Source organism: Coregonus clupeaformis, chromosome 28 (assembly GCF_020615455.1).
Source record: "Coregonus clupeaformis isolate EN_2021a chromosome 28, ASM2061545v1, whole genome shotgun sequence".
Classification (NCBI taxonomy): domain Eukaryota; kingdom Metazoa; phylum Chordata; class Actinopteri; order Salmoniformes; family Salmonidae; genus Coregonus; species Coregonus clupeaformis.
Window position 1 is genome coordinate 13,688,430 of NC_059219.1, and position 22,448 is coordinate 13,710,877.

The following is a 22,448-nucleotide window of genomic DNA, read 5'->3' on the forward strand; positions in this document are numbered from 1 at the left end:
TTTTTATGAGTGTCCAGTAGAAGTAGTTTCATGAGCCAATGCTAACTAGTGTTAGCGCAATGACTGGAAGTCTGTGGGTATCTGCTAGCATGCATGTGACTAGGTTCAGCGTTACCTAGACCCTAGCCAGTTCAACATTGGAAAACCAAACGGACAGCAAATATTAACTATTAACTATATTATTATTATATTATATTATATTATTATATTATATTATTATATTATTATTATTAACTATAATAATCAGAATTACGACTGACTTACCGGTAAAAAAATATGATTAGTCTCTTTCGAGTGACGACTAGTACAGTTAAATACAAAACATGCCGGCATGGTGACTCTCTTTGTAAAATCTAAAAAGTGGACTATATATAAATTATAAAATTATTTCATCTCGATTCTATATTTCATCTCAATTCTATATATTTTTTTATTTGTAGACTATCTTTATCATTTGTGCAACTGCGTCATTTTGTCATCATAAAGAATAACCTTAGACATACAATGTAGTTTGGAATTCAAAATGTATTCAATTATAATTGTGTACAAATTGATATTTCAAACATAGTGTGAGCCAATCCTCCATCTCCATCCCTTGTCATCCTCTGTCAGCCCCTGAAACATTGGTCAGCCCCTCCATCTCCATTTGACAGGCTCCTTGATTCCGGACTATCACCAGGAAAGAGCGTGGATTGGTCTGTGTCAGCACATGGTTCTGTGTGACTAATGTATTAGTCAGAATGGATCACTATTTAATTAAATATCTCGATTTGTAGCGAACTTTAAAATAATTCAACATGGGGATCGAACTTGATCATAATATACTAACTTTAAAGGCCAAAACGGCCATCTAAAAAAAATGTTTGGACTGTTCTGGCGATCATAATTTACTTAGGCTTTCTAGGGCAGACCTGGGCCCATATCCACAAAGCATCTAAGAGTAGGAGTGCTGATCTAAGATCAGTTTGAACTTTTAGATCATAATGAATACGTTTATATGGACAGATCCTAGATCTGCACTCCTACACTGAGACGCTTTGTGGATAGGGGCCCAAGGTTTTTGGCCCAACTAGGTTGCTACGCAGTAGCCAACCAGCAGAGCTCATGACTTCATGCTCCAGACCAGACATGTGGGCCTGACTTGCGTTTGACTTGCAGCATTGTGTTACAGAGGCAGTGGCTTGTTGCACGGATATCCAGATGATGCTGCACAATAAAGCTGTAGGTGTGATCGACGCATTAAGGGCAGAAGAGGAGAGGAAGAAACGTATTTGACGCACTACACCCGTGAGCTCACACAAGTCGGCGCACCTCACACCTCTAAAGAACTATGGAATGTTGACACCGCCCATGCGTTCCACTGATTGGTTTAAAGTTTCCCGGGTCCCTCCCTCGCCCATGGCCCTCTCGCCCTGTGCTCCTCCCATCCCAAATCACAGCTCATCGGCTCGAGACAGGATTCATTGACACAAATCAACTGATTTGGACTCTAATTACCGAAAACGCTGCTGTTTAAACGTAGCATACTCATAGTTCATCAGGTGATTATCAACAACTTGCAAGTTAACTTTAGGGATATACTCGGTAAGTGAGTCTACTTTTAAAAGTTGTAATGCTGCTGATTTTTTTTATTCTAAGGAAATAAATTGTGCTGCACCAGAAAAAAGGAGGCTATTCTTTTGAATATCAGTCAGCAACTTTACTTTCTTGTGTTCAGCTTTTGAGGGGTCTCTCCCTCGCTTGACTTTATTCACCATGCAACAACGGTTTCCCCATAGGATGTACACGGAGGGGAAGGTATTTTGGTGAATTAATTTGAGAACGTTTGAACGGGAATATTGCGTCAATCTGCGTTGACCGGGGCCACTTGTCTACCTGTCACCGAATTCTTACAACCCACCACTCCCACCGGTCACCTCTGGTGCTGTCTACGGTGGGTCGCCTGCCTTGCGCCACGCCCGCTAACCGTGATGGGGTGCGGTTGGAGTCCGGGAGTTGTCACGGTTTGGAGAACTACCGTTTTCCTGCTCAACATCGCGTGCACAGCGTTGGCCAAGAGACACGTCGTCTACTGGAACGCCACCAACTCTAGGTGAGCAAAGTGTTTAGAAAACAAGCACGGAAATCCTCCCCGCTGCTCTGAAGCAGAGTGGAATAGTTTAGGGATTGTTCATTTGGTTGAGTTTACGCATTGCTCATTTGGAACAAGTCCATGAACTTCAATTTCCCATTATCTCACGTTTCTGCATGAGTAGCCCACGTCCTTTTGCATTAGCCTACTGCACAGACAGGACAATACCATAGTATTTATGCATATTAGTCCAGTTTGAGTGAAAACTGGTAGCACATTGAGATTGGGCAACATTCAACCTCCAACCCTGTGGTGCTCTAACTGAGCTGTGTGATAGGCCAACTATAACAGGAGTCAGGACCTATCCTTCCTACATTCATGTCAAACATACAACCCTGGTTTTTACCTTTATTGACATGCTCACCTGCGGTTATGCAATAACTAACCGTTTAAACGGTGATGGCTTCCCATGCAGGTCAACATTCATGAGTGAAGTTGTGCTGACAGCTTCTCCAAAACACCCACATGACCCAGTCCTTTACTAATGCATAACCAACCGCCAGCGCCAGCCTTCATCATACCCTGATGAAGCTAGATTGGCTGTCGAAACGTTGCTAATAAATGATTGCAGCTGAGCTCCTAGTGCGTGCAGTGCTTTTCCTTTTTAAAGAGGCAAAGCAATAGACGTAGTTTGAATGAGTACTTTCCAGATGTATCCTTCTCTCCTTCCTTGCGGTAATAATCACTGTTCTGACATGACTGGATTAGTGTTAGTTCTGTAGTGGAAACCCTTGCTTTCACTTATCCAGCCATGTTGTAGGAAGAATTCAAACAGGGCCCTAGATACTGAAGTGTTCTGCTGACAGGTGTGTGTTTGACTCCAAACCACCACCATGTGTAAGTGTTTAGTTGGTAATGGGAGGGTGCTGTGTGGTTTTATATAATACCGGTGTAGTACCTGTGTGTGTGTGTTTAATGAGTTGATTGGGGCCATTAGTCAGGCAGAGAGAGGTTCACCTGCTGGTCCAGGTGTTACCAAGCAGCTAATTGAAGACTAGAGCTCTGGAAGCTGCACCACCTCAGGGTTTCCCATCGCAGGTAGGTAAGGGCCCCGAGCAACATACAGGGCTGCGTTCATCAATCACTGAAGTATCTGATTGGACTTAAAGGGATACTTCAGAATTTTGACAATTATGTATCTGCGTCCAGTATTAAGGAAGTTGGAGGTAGTTTCACGAGCCAATGCTGAAATTAACGCTATTTAGCAATTGCGCTAGCGCTAGTTAGCAACTTAATTCAAACTGCACACAGAGACATAAAAATGGTATCCACGAGTTCATCTGACTCTGAGGAAGTAGATAAAGGGCCTCACTAGGCTTGGGCGGTATACAGTGTATACCAGAGTATTTGGAAATAGCCACGGCATGGTTTTTCAATACCGTTGAAATACATTTTAATATTTGTAGCTAATTTTTAAGTTAATACCTGCAGTCAACTTGTGCAATACATTAGGAGATAAAGCAGATCGTGTTCTTCATTTCACCTGTCACATTATTCTACATTATGAAGCTTACCGTAGTTCTCTCCCGAGTGGCGCAGTGGTCTAAGGCACTGCATCGCAGTGCTAGCTGTGCCACTAGAGATCATGGTTCGAATCCAGGCTATGTCGTAGCTGGCCGCGACCGGGAGACCCATGGGGCGGCGCACAATTGGCCCAGTGTCGTCCAGGGTATGGGAGGGAATGGCCGGCAGGGATGTAGCTCAGTTGGTAGAGCATGGTGTTTGCAACGCCAGGGTTGTGGGTTCGATTCCCACGGGGGGCCAGTATGAAAACAAAAATAAAAAAATAATAATGTATGCACTCACTAACTGTAAGTCGCTCTGGATAAGAGCGTCTGCTAAATGACTAAAATGTAAATGTAATGTAAATGTTCCCCAGAACAGTTGAGCCAGTCAGGTGTTTGTTTGTAAATAGCACAACAGTAGAAAGCGGGAGCAGGTGAGTCCAGCTGTGTCTTGACAGGGGTTGTGTTTTATATTGAAAGTCAAGTGTTTTTTTTTTTTTTTTTTTTTTTAATAGAGTGATCAGGGGTGTGCAGCTATAGTTTCACAAAAAATGTATTAGTGCAACACGTGGTAGAAGTGCAATGCTATTTGGCTGGCAGCCACACAAGTAAATGAGCTTACAATGAAAAAGCGAGGTATTTTTGCAAAAACAATGCATGGCCATCATATTTCTAATGTTAATCTTGCATATTACCGGAAAAGTAGGCTACCGGAGAAAAGTAGCTAAATCAGAGTGCTGTCTTCTGATAGAATGCCCGTTCATGAATTCTCATCCGAGTGGAGAAGTGCAACTGAAGTACAAAATGAGTCTGATGCCAAGCAGAAATTAGAATAAGAAGCAGAAAAACTCAGAATTCTGCATTAACACGACCCCTAAGTTTAACTTACTAGTTATTTAAGTAAGTAGCTGAATTAATAAGAAGACGGGGCATCATTCGCTTGTAAAAGTCCAAACCTACCAAAAATTCTATTCTGTAGCTCCTACCAATATACAGTTGAAGTCGGAAGTTTACATACACCTTAGTCAAATAGATTTAAACTAAGTTTTTCACAATTCCTGACATTTAATCCTAGTAATAATTCCGTCTTAGGTCAGTTAGGATCACCACTTTATTTTAAGAATGTGAAATGTCAGAATAATAGTAGAGAGATTTATTTCAGCTTTTATTTCTTTCATCACATTCCCAGTGGGTCAGAAGTTTACATACACTCAGTTAGTATTTGGTAGCATTGCCTTTAAATTGTTTAACTTGGGTCAAATGTTTCGGCTAGCCTTCCACAAGCTTCCCACAATAAGTTGGGTGAATTTTGGCCCATTCCTCCTGACAGAGCTGGTGTAACTGAGTCAGCTTTTTTAGGCCTCCTTGCTCGCACATGCTTTTTCAGTTCTGCCCACAAATGTTCTATAGGATTGAGGTCAGGGCTTTGTGATGGCCACTCCAATACCTTGACTTTGTTGTCCTTAAGCCATTTTGCCACAACTTTGGAAGTATACTTGGGGTCATTGTCCATTTGGAAGACCCATTTGCGACCAAGCTTTAACTTCCTGACTGATGTCTTGAGATGTTGCTTGAATATATCAACATAATTTTCCTTCCTCATGATGCCATCTATTTTGTGAAGTGCACCAGTCCCTCCTGCAGCAAAGCACCCCCACAGCATGATGCTGCCACCCCCGTCCTTCACGGTTGGGATGGTGTTCTTCGGCTTGCAAGCATTCCCCTTTTTCCTCCAGACATAACGGTGGTCATTATGGCCAAACAGTTCTATTTTTGTTTCATCAGAGGACATTTCTCCAAAAAGTACGATCTTTGTCCCCATGTGCAGTTGCAAACCGTAGTCTGGCTTTTTTATGGCGGTTTTGGAGCAGTGGCTTCTTCCTTGCTGAGCGGCCTTTCAGGTTATGTCGATATAGGACTCGTTTTACTGTGGTTATAGATACCTTTCTACCTGTTTTCTCCAGCATCTTCACTAGGTCCTTTGCTGTTGTTCTGGGATTGATTTGCACTTTTCGCACCAAAGTAAGTTCATCTCTAGGAGACAGAATGTGTCTCCTTCCTGAGTGGTATGACGGCTGCATGGTCCCATGGTGTTTATACTTGTGTATTATTGTTTGTACAGATGAACGTGGTACCTTCAGGCGTTTGGAAATTGCTCCCAAGGATGAACCAGACTTGTGGAGGTCTACAATATTTTTTTCTGAGGTCTTGGCTGTTTTTTGGCGATTTTCCCATGATGTCAAGCAAAGAGGCACTGAGTTTGAAGGTAGGCCTTGAAATACATCCACAGATACACCTCCAATTGACTCAAATGATGTCAATTAGCCTATCAGAAGCGTCTAAAGTCATGACATCATTTTCTGGAATTTTCCAAGCTGTTTAAAGGCACAGTCAACTTAGTGTATGTAAACTTCTGACCCACTGGAATTGTGATAGAGTGAAATAATCTGTCTGTAAACAATTGTTGGAAAAATTACTTGTCATGCACAAAGTAGATGTCCTAACCGACTTGCCAAAACTATAGTTTGTTAATAAGAAATTTGTGGAGTGGTTGAAAAACAAGTTTTAATGACTCCAACCTAAGTGTATGTAAACTTCTGACTTCAACTGTATATCCTTATGAGCTGAATTGCCTAGCTTTGCAATTTGTGTATTTTCATTTGCATATTTAGCTAGCAGCCTCCATGGAAATTCACTATTACTTGTGCTAATTTTGTTAGCGTTCTGGTAATAGATGCCCAATGGTCTTTTTTCCTTTTTGTGGAGACTCCTTGTGTACTTAGCCGGTAATACCATAAATCCCTGGATGAGAGAAGGCCGGTATGACGTTATGAAAATCTGGATACTGCCCAACCCTAGGTCTCATTGCCAAAATCCTGAAGTATCCCTTTAACTGAACCCAAATATTTTAACGCTGATGACTGTTCCAAATGTTATCAAATGCATACTTCCTTCCTCCCTTCCCTGAGGAAATCTCTGACCTGCATGTATGTGATTGGATGAGTGAATATATGGTTGCCGTCCTACTGCTTTGACCAATTAAATAAAAATATAAATTCCTCAAGGAAAGAAGGAATACGTTTTATATGTATTTGGAACGGGGCCCTGGAATTATGAGCCACCTAAAATTCTGGGAAACACCACTGCACATCTGTCTCTCTCAGGGGAAGCTGTGAGGGTCACACTCTGTGGCAAGGAAAACACTTTCTGCTGCACCACCACCCAATCAGAAACCCATCAGTGTGTCCGTGATGCTGCACCCAGGACAGGGTCCCCAGGGGCCAGTGTGTGTGTGTGTGTGGTGTTGCTCTCATTCCCCCTCTTCTCCCTACTCCTTCTCCCCTGCCCTCTCCTCTCCCTCTGTCCAGAGCAGGATATTGGCTGTGTGATTAGTTTAGGTTCAGCCATTTTCCCTGAGCTGCTGTTGAGAAGCTATAGGCCGTCCCGAGGCCCATAAACCTGGCCAAGCGACCACTGCCTCCCTCTGCCTGTGTCTCTGCAATACACCACAGTGCTCTCTTAACCACAGATCTAGGATCAGCTTACCATATCCTTAACCATTAAGGTTGAACAACAAAACTTACCTGAGATCAGTGTCTAGTGGATTCATCCTACTGAAGTGAGGGTCTAGTGGAGGATAGAGAGGGGCGACAGCTGACATTTAACATTAACACCAGGCTCCTACAGTCACAACACACAGCAGGCTGCTGTTAATATAGATGATTTAGGACCCTGACTTGTCACCTTTTCCCATAGAAATCAGGATTTATAGTTTTAATGAAGAAAAAGCAGTGATGTGTGAACGGGGGTTTATAAAGTCAGCCATCTTCTCTAGTTAAAATGGCTGGAACAAAGAAGACTATAGCCTGGTCGCTGTAATTTATTACTGCTGCACAATTAGCTAGCAGACTCTTGGCTATAACTTTATAATACTTTCATTAATATGCATTACTAAACTAATATACATAGTATGTCATATTAATAAATGAGTATTTTGACATTTATTAACAATTATAAACATGTATACTTTTAAGCATTACACACATTTATATGCAATAAGAGTAATTACTTAATAATTGAAAGTTATATAAAATTAAAGTTATTGAAGTGTATCCGGCTCTACTCTAAAATGAAAGATTTACTGCAGGAGAGGTATAAATGAGATAATTTTTTGTTGTGATGTGTTTTTATATTCTGAATGAATGTTTTCTACAGGAGCTGTCTCGTTGGCCAGGGCTCCACATGCTTTATCTCTGTGGTACTTCCTGGTTTAAATAAATGTGAAATAAAACAACCGAGTTATAAACCAAAGTTCATGTAGTGGCGAGTGCATAGCTACAGTATAGTGTATATACAGCTTTCCTTCCCAGTGTGTAGCAGGCTGGGGCTAGTTCTCTGCTGTGGATTTGGTTGACCTTGAGTCTGTGGCTCCAAACCAGTTTACCATGTAGGGGACCATGCATGTCTGTACATAGGCCTGCACTCTACTCGTTTTGCCACATTCTTGGTTGTGCCATTTTGGTTTTCATACTCCATATCGCTGTCTCTGTTTGGTTGGTCTGCTCCTTTATCCCCCATTCTCGGTTCACTCACCCTCACCTCCTTTACACACTCGAACACCCTTCAGTCCTCTCCTCCTCCTTTACACACACTAACACCCTTCAGTCCTCTCCTCCTCCTTTACACACACTAACACCCTTCAGTCCTCTCCTCCTCCTTTACACACACTAACACCCTTCAGTCCTCTCCTCCTCCTTTTAACTTCCTATTCCTAAGAATCTCTGCCACCAAGCCTGTTGCAACAGCTCTCTCTCTCTCTCTCTCTCTGCATGTGTGCTGAGAGAGCTCTAATAACAGTAACATGGAGAGATACAATAAGAACACGCTGTCTTTCACTCACTCTTTCTCTCTTCAACTCTTGTCCTCTGTCTTTCTCTCTCTTAGATGTAGGATCTGAATTTGATCACCCTGTTGCAGGAGAACTTTCCTGCAATGCAGGACATTTAAAACTAGTAGTGTATTTGTGGTTTGAAATTTCAGACTTGATTTTTCCCTTATGAGAAATGTATGAACTCCTATAAAGATGTCCATTAATTATAATCCACATAATAGACATTTCCTGTTGTAGGATTATTTTCACTCAACAAGTTTGGACATGTACTGTATATGCAAGAAATACTAGTCCAGCTCTCTCTTGCTGCAGTAGGAGGTAGAGATGAGTATTTATGTTGGTATTTCTGCATCTTTATTGAAAAAGTAATGTTCATCATGTCAACCTGGGTTCAGGCATGTACTGTACTGTAGACACTGAATGGAAAGCTGATAGTGTCTGTGTAATTGGGCCTAATCAGGGGAGTTATGATTGCACCTGTAGACTTGTCTCTCTCTCTCATATTCCTGTGTGCGTCTATCTTTCCTCTCTCTCCTGTGTGTTTCTCTCCGCTGTGTGTCTAGCTCAGTCTTAATCTCAGTCCTCCCCTGGTAAATGATTAACATGGAGAAGCTGTGAACTATAATCAACAAGACTAAAGTGTGGTAATTACCACTCTATTCCCTGTCCTGCTTACACCATCTCTCTCTCGCTTCCTCTCCTATCTGTGTCGATGATGCTCATTCCTCGTCTTGCCTGACGTAGTAAACATTGTGGTTGATGGTGTGTACCAGGAGGCAGTCTGACTGTAGTTGTTGTGTACAAAACAATGTGTTGCAGTAATTCCAGTGATTTGTCGCAGGCTGAATCAATGTTTCTGGCCATTGTGCTGAACTAAAGTTCATTACAGTAGAACAATGACTCTGTCAGGCTGTGTGTCCTAGACTGTCGGAACATGTTTCTTGGAGCACTGTGTGTGTGTGTGTGTGTGTGTTTAGGGGAAGTGTGTGTTTCCGTCACCAGAGCAGGGCTGAGATACGACCTGTTACTGGAAAGACCAACACTCAGTCACAGGAGGTCTCTCCTTGACGCTTTCAAAACAGGACACACTCTCCTAAAACCGAGACATTTCATAAAGGGTTAGGCCTATTTTCTAGGTTTTCCTTTTCCAATAAAGTAGTGAGATACTGTAGAGCATGGCAGACAACATTGTTTGCTTTTCAACAAGCAAGGACCTTTCTCCCTGCATGTGAACTTTCCTCCTACTGGGCAGTGATGATAATAATAATAATAAAATAATAATAATAATAATAATAATAATAATAATAATAATAATAATAATAATAATAATATGCCATTTAGCAGACGCTTTTATCCAAAGCGACTTACAGTCATGCGTGCATACATTTTTACGTATGGGTGGTCCCGGGGATCGAACCCACTACCCTGGCGTTACAAGCGCCATGCTCTACCAATTGAGCTACAGAGGACCACCAGTGATAAGGAAAGGCCTAACTGGAAGGACCAAACCCAGGTCTCAGCCAGTGATAAGGAAAGGCCTAACTGGAAGGACCAACCCCAGGTCTCAGCCAGTGATAAGGAAAGGCCTAACTGGAAGGACCAACCCCAGGTCTCAGCCAGTGATAAGGAAAGGCCTAACTGGAAGGACCAACCCCAGGTCTCAGCCAGTGATAAGGAAAGGCCTAACTGGAAGGACCAACCCCAGGTCTCAGCCAGTGATAAGGAAAGGCCTAACTGGAAGGACCAAACCCAGGTCTCAGCCAGTGATAAGGAAAGGCCTAACTGGAAGGACCAACCCCAGGTCTCAGCCAGTGCTATGGGAAAGGTGCCAAGTTTTATGACAGAGTATAATTTAAATGGATCATTGTTTTGTTTCAACTTGTAGTTAATTTATTATGACAGTGTCAAAGAGGAAAATGTGTTTTTGAGGGAGGGTGTAGACTAGAGACTTGTATTGTACTGTGACTGCCATGTCTGTCTTTTTGTAAACATTAACCTACCTGGCCTCAATTTGTAAATCATTCTAACAAATCCATTAACATTTTTGTATTGAATTGGAGCACCGTCGAGGTGTGTGTAATCCACAGTATTGCGAGGAGCCAGGCGGCTACAGACTGGTGTATTACCCCTCTGAATGAAATCTTATTTAAACGAGCTTCCAAACAGAACATATAATCCTGCAGCAAGCAATTGAGGTGGATAAACACACACACACACAGTTGTAAATTAGTTTTTTTGGTGGAGAGGGTGAGAGAGAGGCCTTGTACTCAGTCTGATACAGACATACAATCAGATAGTCATGGTGCTGAGTGCATTTACAGAGCGGTTAGAATACCCCTGGTCAAGGTATTTAGGGAATATCGATACCAATTTAAATGGTAGATATAATCACTGTACCGTTGCATTATCGCAGGACTACATATGGACCCAAACCTGGCCCCAGACCTCTCTTTCGATCTCTCTCTATCTCTCACCATTTCTCTCTCTCACCATTTCTCTCTCTGTGGAGAATCATTATTGAGTTTATTTAGTGTATCTAATATTGACTGTAGAGTGAATGTCTTAGTGTCCTGAAACGGCTGTTGTCCAGGGACAGATGAGGTTTGGATAGCGGGTCTGTCGACATGGATACTCACACGGCTTCGGTTCGGCACAAAATGGCTGCCATGTGATAAGGAGGTTTGGGATGATGCAGACGAGCAGCAGTGTGTTCGAATCATATTGTATGCATTAAACATCAACAAAGCAATCTTGAAAAAAAGTTATTCACTTTTATGATGTTGGAAGTATTCTATTGATTTGGTTTGTCTCACCTGAAAGCTATAGAAATGAGTTAAATGGTTAACACTCATTCAACTCCCTCTGCTTAACCACTGTGTTCTGCTTCATCACACACACACACCTCAGAAGCCTTGCCAAGAGGCTGCCAGGGAATTCTCTGCTATAGAAAAATTGAATTAGTATTGACCGAGGAGGACGAGGTACAGGGAGACGCAGAGGAACCTGGATTATAGAACCGTACAGAAGCCTACAAGGCATTTGACAGAAATCCTGTGTTTCACATGAAAGCTGTTAGCGTGTGTGTAGGCCGCAATTGTTGGGTTTGTATTGTCATCAGGTTCATCGAAGTTGTGGAATATCTCTTGAGCTTGGAATTTCCATTTTCCTGTTTTATGAGCAAATTGGCATAGGTCATATGATCATCAATGGTGGTGGTTGCTATGACTACAAATATTTTTTGTCATTGTTCTCTGATAAACGCAAGAGATGCGTAAATGCTTTTTTGCTCTGACCTGATGAAACTTTGTTTGGACAAATCCTCACCAAAATTCGTCCATATGATTGATATATTAACCATCTATATGGTTCTCTAATACAAGCCCACTAGCATGCAGGTGCGTTGGAGTAGTCTATAGAATGTATTTAGAAAGAGGAGCATATTTCTGTACTGTTTGCCTGCAAAGTTTCACTGTTTTTATTAAATGTTTTGGTGTTCTGACCTTTTTTCCAAGATATAATTTCTTATGAATTACACAGTAATATTCATATAATTTATTGCAGTCTATGGGGTGTGTATGGGTAACAGACACTGCATGAATACCCTGATGTTGCTTTGACATTCATTAATGTTTCATGTAAATAATATTGCAAACACCCTAACCCATAATAACAAAAGCTCAGAGACCGCTATAGAATACCCTTTCCATCCACATGCAGGTCTAAAGTATCACTCCATCTTAAATCATATTGTTGTCTCCATCGTAACCTGAAATGGACAGAAAGATATTCAATATATACATTCAAAACAACTGTGACATAGGAGCTGGAAAAAATATGAAAGTGAATTGCCTGTGATCTTTATTGGTCTGACTACCTGTCTGGCTCTATCTTTATATCTATATTGTTGGTTTTATCTATTGCAGGTATTAGGCTTGTCCCCTGTGTACTACTGTGTTCATCTGTACAGTAGAGTTGAGTTCAGTACAGAGGAGAGAGGTAGGGTGGACTACTATGTTAATCTGTGGAGTTCAGTACAGAGGGGAGAGGTAGGGTGGACTACTATGTTAATCTGTGGAGTTCAGTACAGAGGGGAGAGGTAGGGTGGACTACTATGTTAATCTGTGGAGTTCAGTACAGAGGGGAGAGGTAGGGTGGACTACTGTGTTAATCTGTGGAGTTCAGTACAGAGGGGAGAGGTAGGGTGGACTACTGTGTTAATCTGTGGAGTTCAGTACAGAGGGGAGAGGTAGGGTGGACTACTATGTTAATCTGTGGAGTTCAGTACAGAGGGGAGAGGTAGGGTGGACTACTATGTTAATCTGTGGAGTTCAGTACAGAGGGGAGAGGTAGGGTGGACTACTGTGTTAATCTGTGGAGTTCAGTACAGAGGGGAGAGGTAGGGTGGACTACTATGTTAATCTGTGGAGTTCAGTACAGAGGGGAGAGGTAGGGTGGACTACTATGTTAATCTGTGGAGTTCAGTACAGAGGGGAGAGGTAGGGTGGACTACTATGTTAATCTGTGGAGTTCAGTACAGAGGGGAGAGGTAGGGTGGACTACTGTGTTAATCTGTGGAGTTCAGTACAGAGGGGAGAGGTAGGGTGGACTACTGTGTTAATCTGTGGAGTTCAGTACAGAGGGGGAGAGGTAGGGTGGACTACTATGTTAATCTGTGGAGTTCAGTACAGAGGGGAGAGGTAGGGTGGACTACTGTGTTAATCTGTGGAGTTCAGTACAGAGGGGAGAGGTAGGGTGGACTACTATGTTAATCTGTGGAGTTCAGTACAGAGGGGAGAGGTAGGGTGGACTACTATGTTAATCTGTGGAGTTCAGTACAGAGGGGAGAGGTAGGGTGGACTACTATGTTAATCTGTGGAGTTCAGTACAGAGGGGAGAGGTAGGGTGCAGAACACATCATACCAGTTTATGGTGTAATAAAGCTCCTTGTACAAAGCACCGCTCCACAACACATTATCTACACAATATACAGTAAGGGGTCAGTAGTCTGACTTTGCTGTGGGTGGTTGTGGGTGGTTGTGGGTGGGTGGGTGTGCACTGCGATTGATTATTCTGTCAAATTAATCTGTTTTTGTGTGAGTGTCTGTACTAAGGTTCTATTCTATGGTCTGCATATTGGTTACCTACTGCTGTCAGGAGGCCTTGAGTATAATTGTAAAGTGGTTATCCCACTGGCTATAGGGTGAATGCACCAACTTGTAGTCGCTCTGGATAAGAGCGTCTGCTAAATGACGTAAATGTGCCCTTGAGCAAGGCACTTAACCCTAATTGCTCCTGTAAGTCGCTCTGGATAAGAGCGTCTGCTAAATGACTAAAATGTAAATGTAAAATGTTATAGCTACTCCTGTATTTTACTGGATGGTTTTAACATGATATTAGTTATATTCTGCTACATTAATATTGTACCATATCTCCCCCAGTAGTTTAGCAATGCCTCTCTGTAGTATCACAAGCTACTTTCCTACCTCCCCTGAGAGATCAGAAAAACACACACACACACCAGCCCCCAGAGATGGTAAAAACATTAGACCTGTGCTAGTGGAAGAGGGGGATGGAGAATGCATTAGGAAGGATGGCAGAGAAAGAGTCAACAGATTTCATCTCCCCAAACGGCAAGGCCTTCTCTAGGGATGGAGGGATGAGGTGAGAGGGAACGAGGGAAGAAAGGATGTCAGCTGGTATCACTATCACTGTCAGGAGGTAGTGGGAGGAGAGGACCCACGCACACACTCATACGCTGCCTATGTATATACACACTCTCACTCACACACCCCACTAACACGCTCTCATAGCTGCTGGTAGAAGCCTCTGGGGAGAGTCAGAGTGGGGAATTGCAGCCCATTTTGTGCGTGCGTGTCGATATGGCCAACACCTTAATTATTTTAATTTTTGTACAAAATCTGGATGGAATCCTGTATCACGTACTTATTTAAACACTACTCCCACTTTGACTTGGCTGGGTGTGTATATAGTATGAGGTATTGGAATGTGTGTGTTTGTACATTTGGGTGTGTTTTTCTAATGATAACCAGTACCACGTGAATTTCAGGTTGGCAATCTGTTTGCACTAATTCCTCACCCTGTTTCACCCTCTTTCCTTCTGTTCCTCTGTCTTTCTCTCCCGCTATTCTTTCTCTCCATTCCCCCCACCCCTCCAAATCTCTCCATTCCCCCCACCCCTCCAAATCTCTCCATTCCCCCCAACCCCTCCAAATCTCTCCATTCCCCCCACCCCTCCAAATCTCTCCATTCCCCCACCCCTCCAAATCTCTCCATTCCCCCCAACCCCTCCAAATCTCTCCATTCCCCCCAACCCCTCCAAATCTCTCCATTCCCCCCACCCCTCCAAATCTCTCCATTCCCCCAACCCCTCCAAATCTCTCCATTCTCTCCATTCCCCCCAACCCCTCCAAATCTCTCCATTCCCCCCACCCCTCCAAATCTCTCCATTCCCCCCAACCCCTCCAAATCTCTCCATTCCCCCCCACCCCTCCAAATCTCTCCATACCCCTCCATATCTCTCCATTCCCCCCACCCCTCTACATCTCTCCATTAGTCCTTCTCACCCTCTCTATTTTAAGGAGAAACTCTGTTTAACCCTCTTTCCCAAACAGATTTTTCAGAGGCTTCATTTAAATGAGGAGCGTGTCCTGCTGATATTGTCAGACTATTTTGTAATGCGGCTACAATTATCTGGTTATTATTCACAACATTAGAAAAAACAGAGAAGTGGTTGTATTTTTCCAGTCCCATTTTAAATCTTCATAGACTTATACCCTCCTAGCAGAAGAACTCATCAATCTCGTTGCACTTTCATTCAGATGGAAATGGATGTATTGTAGTCACTCTGCTTGTCCAAATACTGTTGGGAAAAACTCCATTAGAGATGTAATATTCTGTGAGTTCAAAAAATATACATCTAAGTAATGACTATTGGAAAGTGCTTAGTCATTGCATCTGTCCTGTTTACCTAGAATACCTACTTTCTTTCTTTATGTATTTTGAGCATTTTAGCTGGAGTGATATGTTGCTTTCATAACACCGCTATTACAGAATCTGTATGTTCTGTACAGAAAACAGACACCAGCGTACACACACAAACACACACACACACACACACACACACACTTCCCATGTTGATAATCAGGTAACTCTAGAGTCAGCCCTAGATGGGGTCTGACTCTACCATTACTCTACTGGTGTTGTCACAATACCAGATTTTTTACTTCGATACCAGGTTTAGTATCATAATACTTATATAATATTATATTATTTATTTATTATAATACTTGATACCAAAACGATACTCAATACTGAAAAACAAATATATTAGCTAAAGTCACCACTGGGCTTTATTTTGAACAATGAACAACATGTTGATAACTGGTAGAACACATAGAATGTCTTCTATTCTATATTCAATTTCTTGCAAAAAATTAATCCCCATATTACATTTCAGAACAATACCTTACATTTTCCTTATGCAAAACCATATCGGAGACTCTGAACAGACAATCATTTTACAATTTCAGTAAAACTGTTTTCAAATGTAATTTGATACTTCAGGGTTAATTTGCTCAACTATGGCCATAATATTGGGTCAAATGACATTCATTTGACCTATAATTCATTATTTATTACAGCTAAGTAATTGAATGTATTAAATGAATAGTTTAGTTCCAAAACTAAATAAACACTTTGAAGCTCATTTAGTTAATTTCTGAACTAAACCTCCCTTTTGCTTAGTTGTTTAGGTGCGCCGGCCTCATCTGCTCTGTAATCAAAGTATTCCCATAGTTCGTTTCTACAGACAGTTTTGTCAACAAGCTGCGGGTGTGAAGGTATGTTTCCCTTTGAAGAAGCCATGCTATCAGCATTTTCTCTCTTCTTGATTGCTTCTCAAATGTGGCTCGCGCTGTGTCCGCTGCATGCGCAAGCGCAGCCTGGCTAGCTACTGCCCCCTTGAAGATTCAGACAAATTACTAGAAAGACTCTATCCTCTCAATCCGTATATGTAAGCCACATTTGACAGAAGTACCAAAAGTAACAAATTCTAGTACCGACCCATTTTTCATGTTCTAGTAACGAAAAAGTACAGAAGTTTCGGTATACCGTGCAACACTGTAGCCTACTCTATTCTACTCTATCTCTACTATAATTTACCTCTACTCTACCTCTACTATATGTTTCTACTCTACTGTACCCCCTACTCTAATCGACCTCTACTCAACTCTACCTCTACTATACTCTATTCTATTCTACCTCTACTATACTTGACCCCTACTCTAATCAACCTCTACTCTATTCTACCTCTACTTCACCTCTACCTCTACTATACTCTACCATACTTTACTCCTTGCTCTACTCTACCCCTACTCTACCTCTCTCTCTCTCTCTCTCTCCCCACTCGTCTCCCATATTTCCCTTTTAGTTCTCTTCTCATCTCTGCACATTTATTTCTTAGTTTTTAGTCACCATTTTTAAAGACCATTTGAAAATAATATAGAATGTATGGCCATTTTATTTTGGTGGGGATGAGCGGTTGAGTTTTTCATCAATTCATCTGTTTTATTGTGTAGGAAAAACTGATTTACAGAAAACAAAAGGTTATTGACATAATTCAGACAGTTGCTAGGACTACCCTGCTCTGAATGTAGTGTGAAAACTGTCTGACCAGAGCTTTAAGTCAAACTTTGTTCATAAAAACTGTTTGACCTCAAGTTTTGAACCGACATGTTAACATTCTATCCATCTGTACATCAACAGTGAGCCATAAGCTCACCTCAAGCAGTGACTTAGATAGATGTCTACATTATTGGGTTAGGTTAGGCTACCTATAGATTAGTCTTAGCCTACAGCTTTAGGTTGAGATGGAACCAAGGCATTAAGGAAATGGAAGGAAGGAAACGTTTGCCTTTGACTGACATGGTTTGAACATTTCCAACCTACTAGGACGTTTAGTATTACAGTGACTAGTGTGCCTCTTCTAACACATTGTTTAGAGGTGGCAACTTCCCTGTCGAGGGGTGTGTGGTGTGTGTGTATGGGTGAACGTGTGTCTGAGGAGACAGGGCGGGGGGGGCTTTGGGGTCCTGTGCGTGACTAGAGCAGGACAAAGCTGGCAGCCTGGAGGGGATATGGGGGGAAACTGGGGGGGGCATTTCATCCTGCCGACAGATCCACTAGATATGAACATGACCCAATCGGACGCAGAAAGATGGAGAGAGAGGGGAGTGTGGACAGGCTGCGACAGAGAGAGGGAGTGGGTTAGTGTGTGAGAGAAAGGGGGAGAAGGAGAGAAAGAGCGAGGGAGAGAGCTGGTTAGTGTAGGATACAGAGAGATGGGGCAGTTTAGTCCCCTGGGATTCCTAGGCAGTGACCGTGAAAGTACTTAGATAAACAGAGAAAGGGAAGGAGGGAGACGGACAGAGGGGGAGAGGAGGGAGGGAGAGTGGTGGAGAAATGATGACGGGGAGGAAATGAGACCTGCTGAAGATGGAGTGAAGGAAAGAGAGAAAAAGAAAGTAAAGAAGTCTAGAACTTTTTATATGAGCTCACTGAGGGACTGGAAAGGGCCGGCTCATAGTGATTGGGTAGAAAACCAATGGAGTTACATATTGGGATATATGTTTTTGTGATAGATCGTTTTGACAATATTGCAATATTATTTTTGCGCTAGTTGACGGTACCTGCACCAAAACTCCAGTATTTTTCCTTCATAGCTTGTTTTCTATCTTTTTAAATACGGAGCCAATTTGTTTTCAGCACTTTTATTTCCCTGACTGATCAAAACTCGTTTTCTCATGGCTCTCTCTTGTCCATCTGCAGCAGACATATGGTGAGCAATATGTTTAGAACATCGAATCTAAATAAAATCACAGTATGGAATCACAATGCATATACAGTAGAATCATGAGAATCACAATACACATCGTATCGGCACCTAAGACATGCCACGAGGTCACTTCAGTCCCCAAGTCCAGAACAGACTATGGGAGGCGCACAGTACTACATAGAGCCATGACTACATGGAACTCTATTTCACAACAAGTAACTGATGCAAGCAGTAAAATTAGATTTAAAAAAACAGATACAAATAAATCTTATGGAACAGCGGGGACTGTGAAGCAACACAAACATAGGCACAGACACATGCATACACACGATAACATACGCACTATACACACGTACACATGGATTTTGTATTGTAGATATGTGGTAGTGGTGGAGTAGGGGCCTGAGGGCACACAGTGGGTTGTGAAATCTGTGAATGTATTGTATTGTAATGTTTTTAAAATTGTATAACTGCCTTAATTTTGCTGGACCCCAGGAAGAGTAGCTGCTGCCTTGGCAGGAACTAATAGGGATCCATAATAAATAAATATTGTGGTATCGTATCGTGAGGTCCCTGGCAATTCCCTGCCCTACCGACTCACTCTCATTGCTTCCCACATTCATTCCCTCCTTGCTCTCCTCCCTCCTCTCCCTCTGTCCACGTAAATAATTCATGCCAGTCCGCTGTGCTGGGGCAGGATCCTAGTTGTCTAAACGTGTGTGTGTGTGTGTGTGTGTGTGTGTGTGCTCTAAACGAGGGCTCACAACCCCAGAGCCCAGACCTGCCGTCCTCTCCTCTGTTCCCCCACTAACAACCACAGAGGCGTCAGAGAGAGGGATGAGAAAGAGAGCACACCTGGTCCACGTACATCAACCTCTGAGCGGTGTTAGTACTCACACTGACCTTCACGTCAGAACAAGAGGGAGAGGAAAGAAAGAAAGAAAGAAGGAAGGAAGGAAGGAAAGAAGGAAAGAAAGAAAGAGTGCATACCATCAGAAGACTGACCCAGTTAGTAAATGATGGTTTCTCAAAGCCAGAGCTGATTTATTGGTGTACAGTATTTGCTTAGTGAGTGCCCTTTTCACCAAGCTTAAGTTTGCGTAGGGTGTATGTGTTAACACGTGTGTGTTTAGGCCCGTCTCTCCCACTATGTCCTCCTTAACCTACTTTTTACAGGTGGTCTTTGCTGAGACCTCCACACACAGCTACACACACAGCTACACACACAGCTTAGTCTACATACACAGCTACACACACAGCTTAGTCTACATACACAGCTACACACACAGCTTAGTCTACATACACAGCTACACACACAGCTTAGTCTACACACACAGCTACACACACACAGCTTAGTCTACATACACAGCTACACACACAGCTTAGTCTACATACACAGCTACACACACAGCTTAGTCTACATACACAGCTACACACACAGCTTAGTCTACACACACAGCTACACACACAGCTTAGTCTACACACACAGCTACACACACAGCTTAGTCTACATACACAGCTACACACACAGCTTAGTCTACATACACAGCTACACACACAGCTTAGTCTACACACACAGCTACACACACAGCTTAGTCTACATACACAGCTACACACACAGCTTAGTCTACATACACAGCTACACACACAGCTTAGTCTACACACACAGCTACACAGTCTAGCCTACATACAAATTCTAGGGTATGGAGAGTACCTAAACATGGGATTTTGTGACTGGGGGGGCTATCCATTTTTAAAAGCGCGTCTCGGCAGATATATATATGTGTGTGTGTATATATCTCTCAAAAATATAAACGCAACAATTTCTAAGATTTACTGAGTTAGTTTCATATAAGGAAATTAGTCATTTGAAATAAATAAATTAGGCCCATATCTATAGATTTCACATTACTGGGCAGGGGCGCAGCCATGGTCGGGCCTGGGAGGGCATAGTCCCACCCACTTGGGAGCCGAGCCAGCCCCAGCCAATCAGAATTTGTTTTTCTCCACAAAAGGGCTTTATTACAGACCGAAATAATCCTCAACAACTCAGTATTACGGTACTGTATATCTCTGTCCTTCTCTCCAGCTAACGCAACACTGTTATTTAAGCTCAATTTAGAGACATGGAGAGCACTCATTACTCTGAGGTTTGGAGGAAGGATGGAGGAATGGATGGAGTGAGAGATGGGTGGGGCAGAGGCCTTATTTACCCCTACACGCCCTCGCCGTGCACACACACTCCGCTCACACACACACTCCGCTCACACGTACACTCCGCTCACACACACACACACACTCCACTCACTCTGCTCACTCTGCTCACATACACACTCCTCTACTGCTTCTGATGGGCTTGACAGAATGGAATAGACTTCCTGTCCATTTGTCTGAAAGCTTGACGCTACAGTGTGTGCATATATCTGCTTGTGTGTGTTTTTTGTATTCCTTTTTGGATAAAGATTCTATGTGGAGCAGGAAGAAGCATGTATAAAATAACAAGTCACTTCCCAAAGCTAGAGCTGGAGTCCTATTGGACTGGCTCTGTTGGAGGCCTGTCTCCATGACGATTGGCCCTGTTCTCCTCAGCTGTGAGGTCCTCCTGTTTCCTGCTTCTGCTGCTGACTCCCTCAGAACACACACACAGCGCTCAGGCCCTAACAGGCATAAAATAGGGTCTGGGGTGTCGTTTAAGCTGACCAGGCCCCTTGCTGCCCCAGAGTGTGTGTGTGTGTGTCCACTCTCCATTGAGAGATACGGGGAGTAGAACCATCTGAGGCACCAGGTCATTTAACGGATCATGCAGAGTGAAAGGTGCAGCCTGGGGTCAAGATGCACTTCCTGTTATCCCTGTAGGAAGTGTGGGAAGTACAACACACACACATAGGAGGAAGGGGAGATGAGAACAGGAAGTACAACACACACACATAGGAGGAAGGAGAGATGAGAACAGGAAGTACAGCACACACAGGGAAGAGATAACAACAGTGTCTTCCACTAATGTCCCCTTTCCTCTACCAAATCAATTTGTATTTGTCACATGCTTCGTAAACAACCGGTGTAGACTAACAGTGAAATTCTTACTTACGGGTCCTTTTCCAACAATGCAGAGTTAAAGACACAGTGGAATAGTAGGAGGGGGGGACTGGGGGGAGATTTTAGAAGGCAGCTGGGGAGGATGGGGAGGATGGTGGGGGGGTCCCAGATGGCCAGAGGTGAGGGGTTAAGTCTGTGTTTGTGCGCGTGGAGGGGACAGCGAGAGGACAGAGGCCTAAGCACTAGGTTAGACACAACATGCATGTCTGAGCTGCTTAGGCCACTCTGGGTCTGTAATGACGAAACCGAGACAAAGGAGGAGGGGTTAGGGCTGTGCCATATATCGAATTCATTCAAATGTATGTTTTTGCGTGATATTCCAAATGCGTGTATCGCATTTTTTAAATAAAAAAGTGTTTTTATTTAATAACAATTTTTCTGAGCGTTTGTCCACTTGGTCTCATGTTGTTGCTTTGGTCTCATTTCCTTCGCTCCTTCTGTGCTGTGCACACACACCAAGCCCCTCCCCCACACACCAAGCCCCTCCCCCACATACCAAGCCCCTCCCCCACACACCAAGCCCCCCCCAACTCGCTATTTTAATTTGAGGTTTGGTCCAACAGAATCCGTCATATGGACACCGAAACACATTGAGACATTATTTTGCTGTAATAGAGGAGAAGTTAACCTTTCTAACGATACCATTTTTATGTCTCAACTCCTCAAATTGCGCGCGGAGCAGACTCTACTAAAACGGGAGTATCAATGAACATTGATTCTGGAAAATGAATGCTCAGTTTGTCGTGCGCCGGCATTGCAGTACCACATACCGCTAGCAGCATTTTAGCCAAACACTGTTATACTAGCTGTCTAGTCTGTGTTTTTATAAATGTGCAATAAGCATAAAACACACTTATATAAGGAATTGGCAACTTGTTCTCATTCTGAGAAATAAGGTAGGCCACTTGAGTTCAACATCTGAACAAAGTGGACAGGCTAGCATGCTGTTCAAACAGTTGGAGACGGACAGAA

General features: G+C 42.9%; 1 protein-coding gene across 3 annotated transcripts in view; it reads left to right on the forward strand.

The window, feature by feature from the left end:
• The first annotated feature begins 1,453 nt into the window (after positions 1–1,453).
• The window catches only part of LOC121542716 (ephrin-A4), a 44,571-nt gene continuing 23,576 nt past the window's right edge, over positions 1,454–22,448 (forward strand). For 2 of the 3 annotated variants that reach the window (XM_045208386.1, XM_041852222.2), the window contains exon 1: positions 1,454–2,092. In XM_045208386.1, the coding sequence (XP_045064321.1) occupies positions 1,971–2,092 (122 nt within the window). In that variant the 5' untranslated portion in view covers positions 1,454–1,970. The remainder of the gene's footprint in view (positions 2,093–22,448) is intronic. The other variant, XM_041852221.2, reaches the window with a different exon arrangement.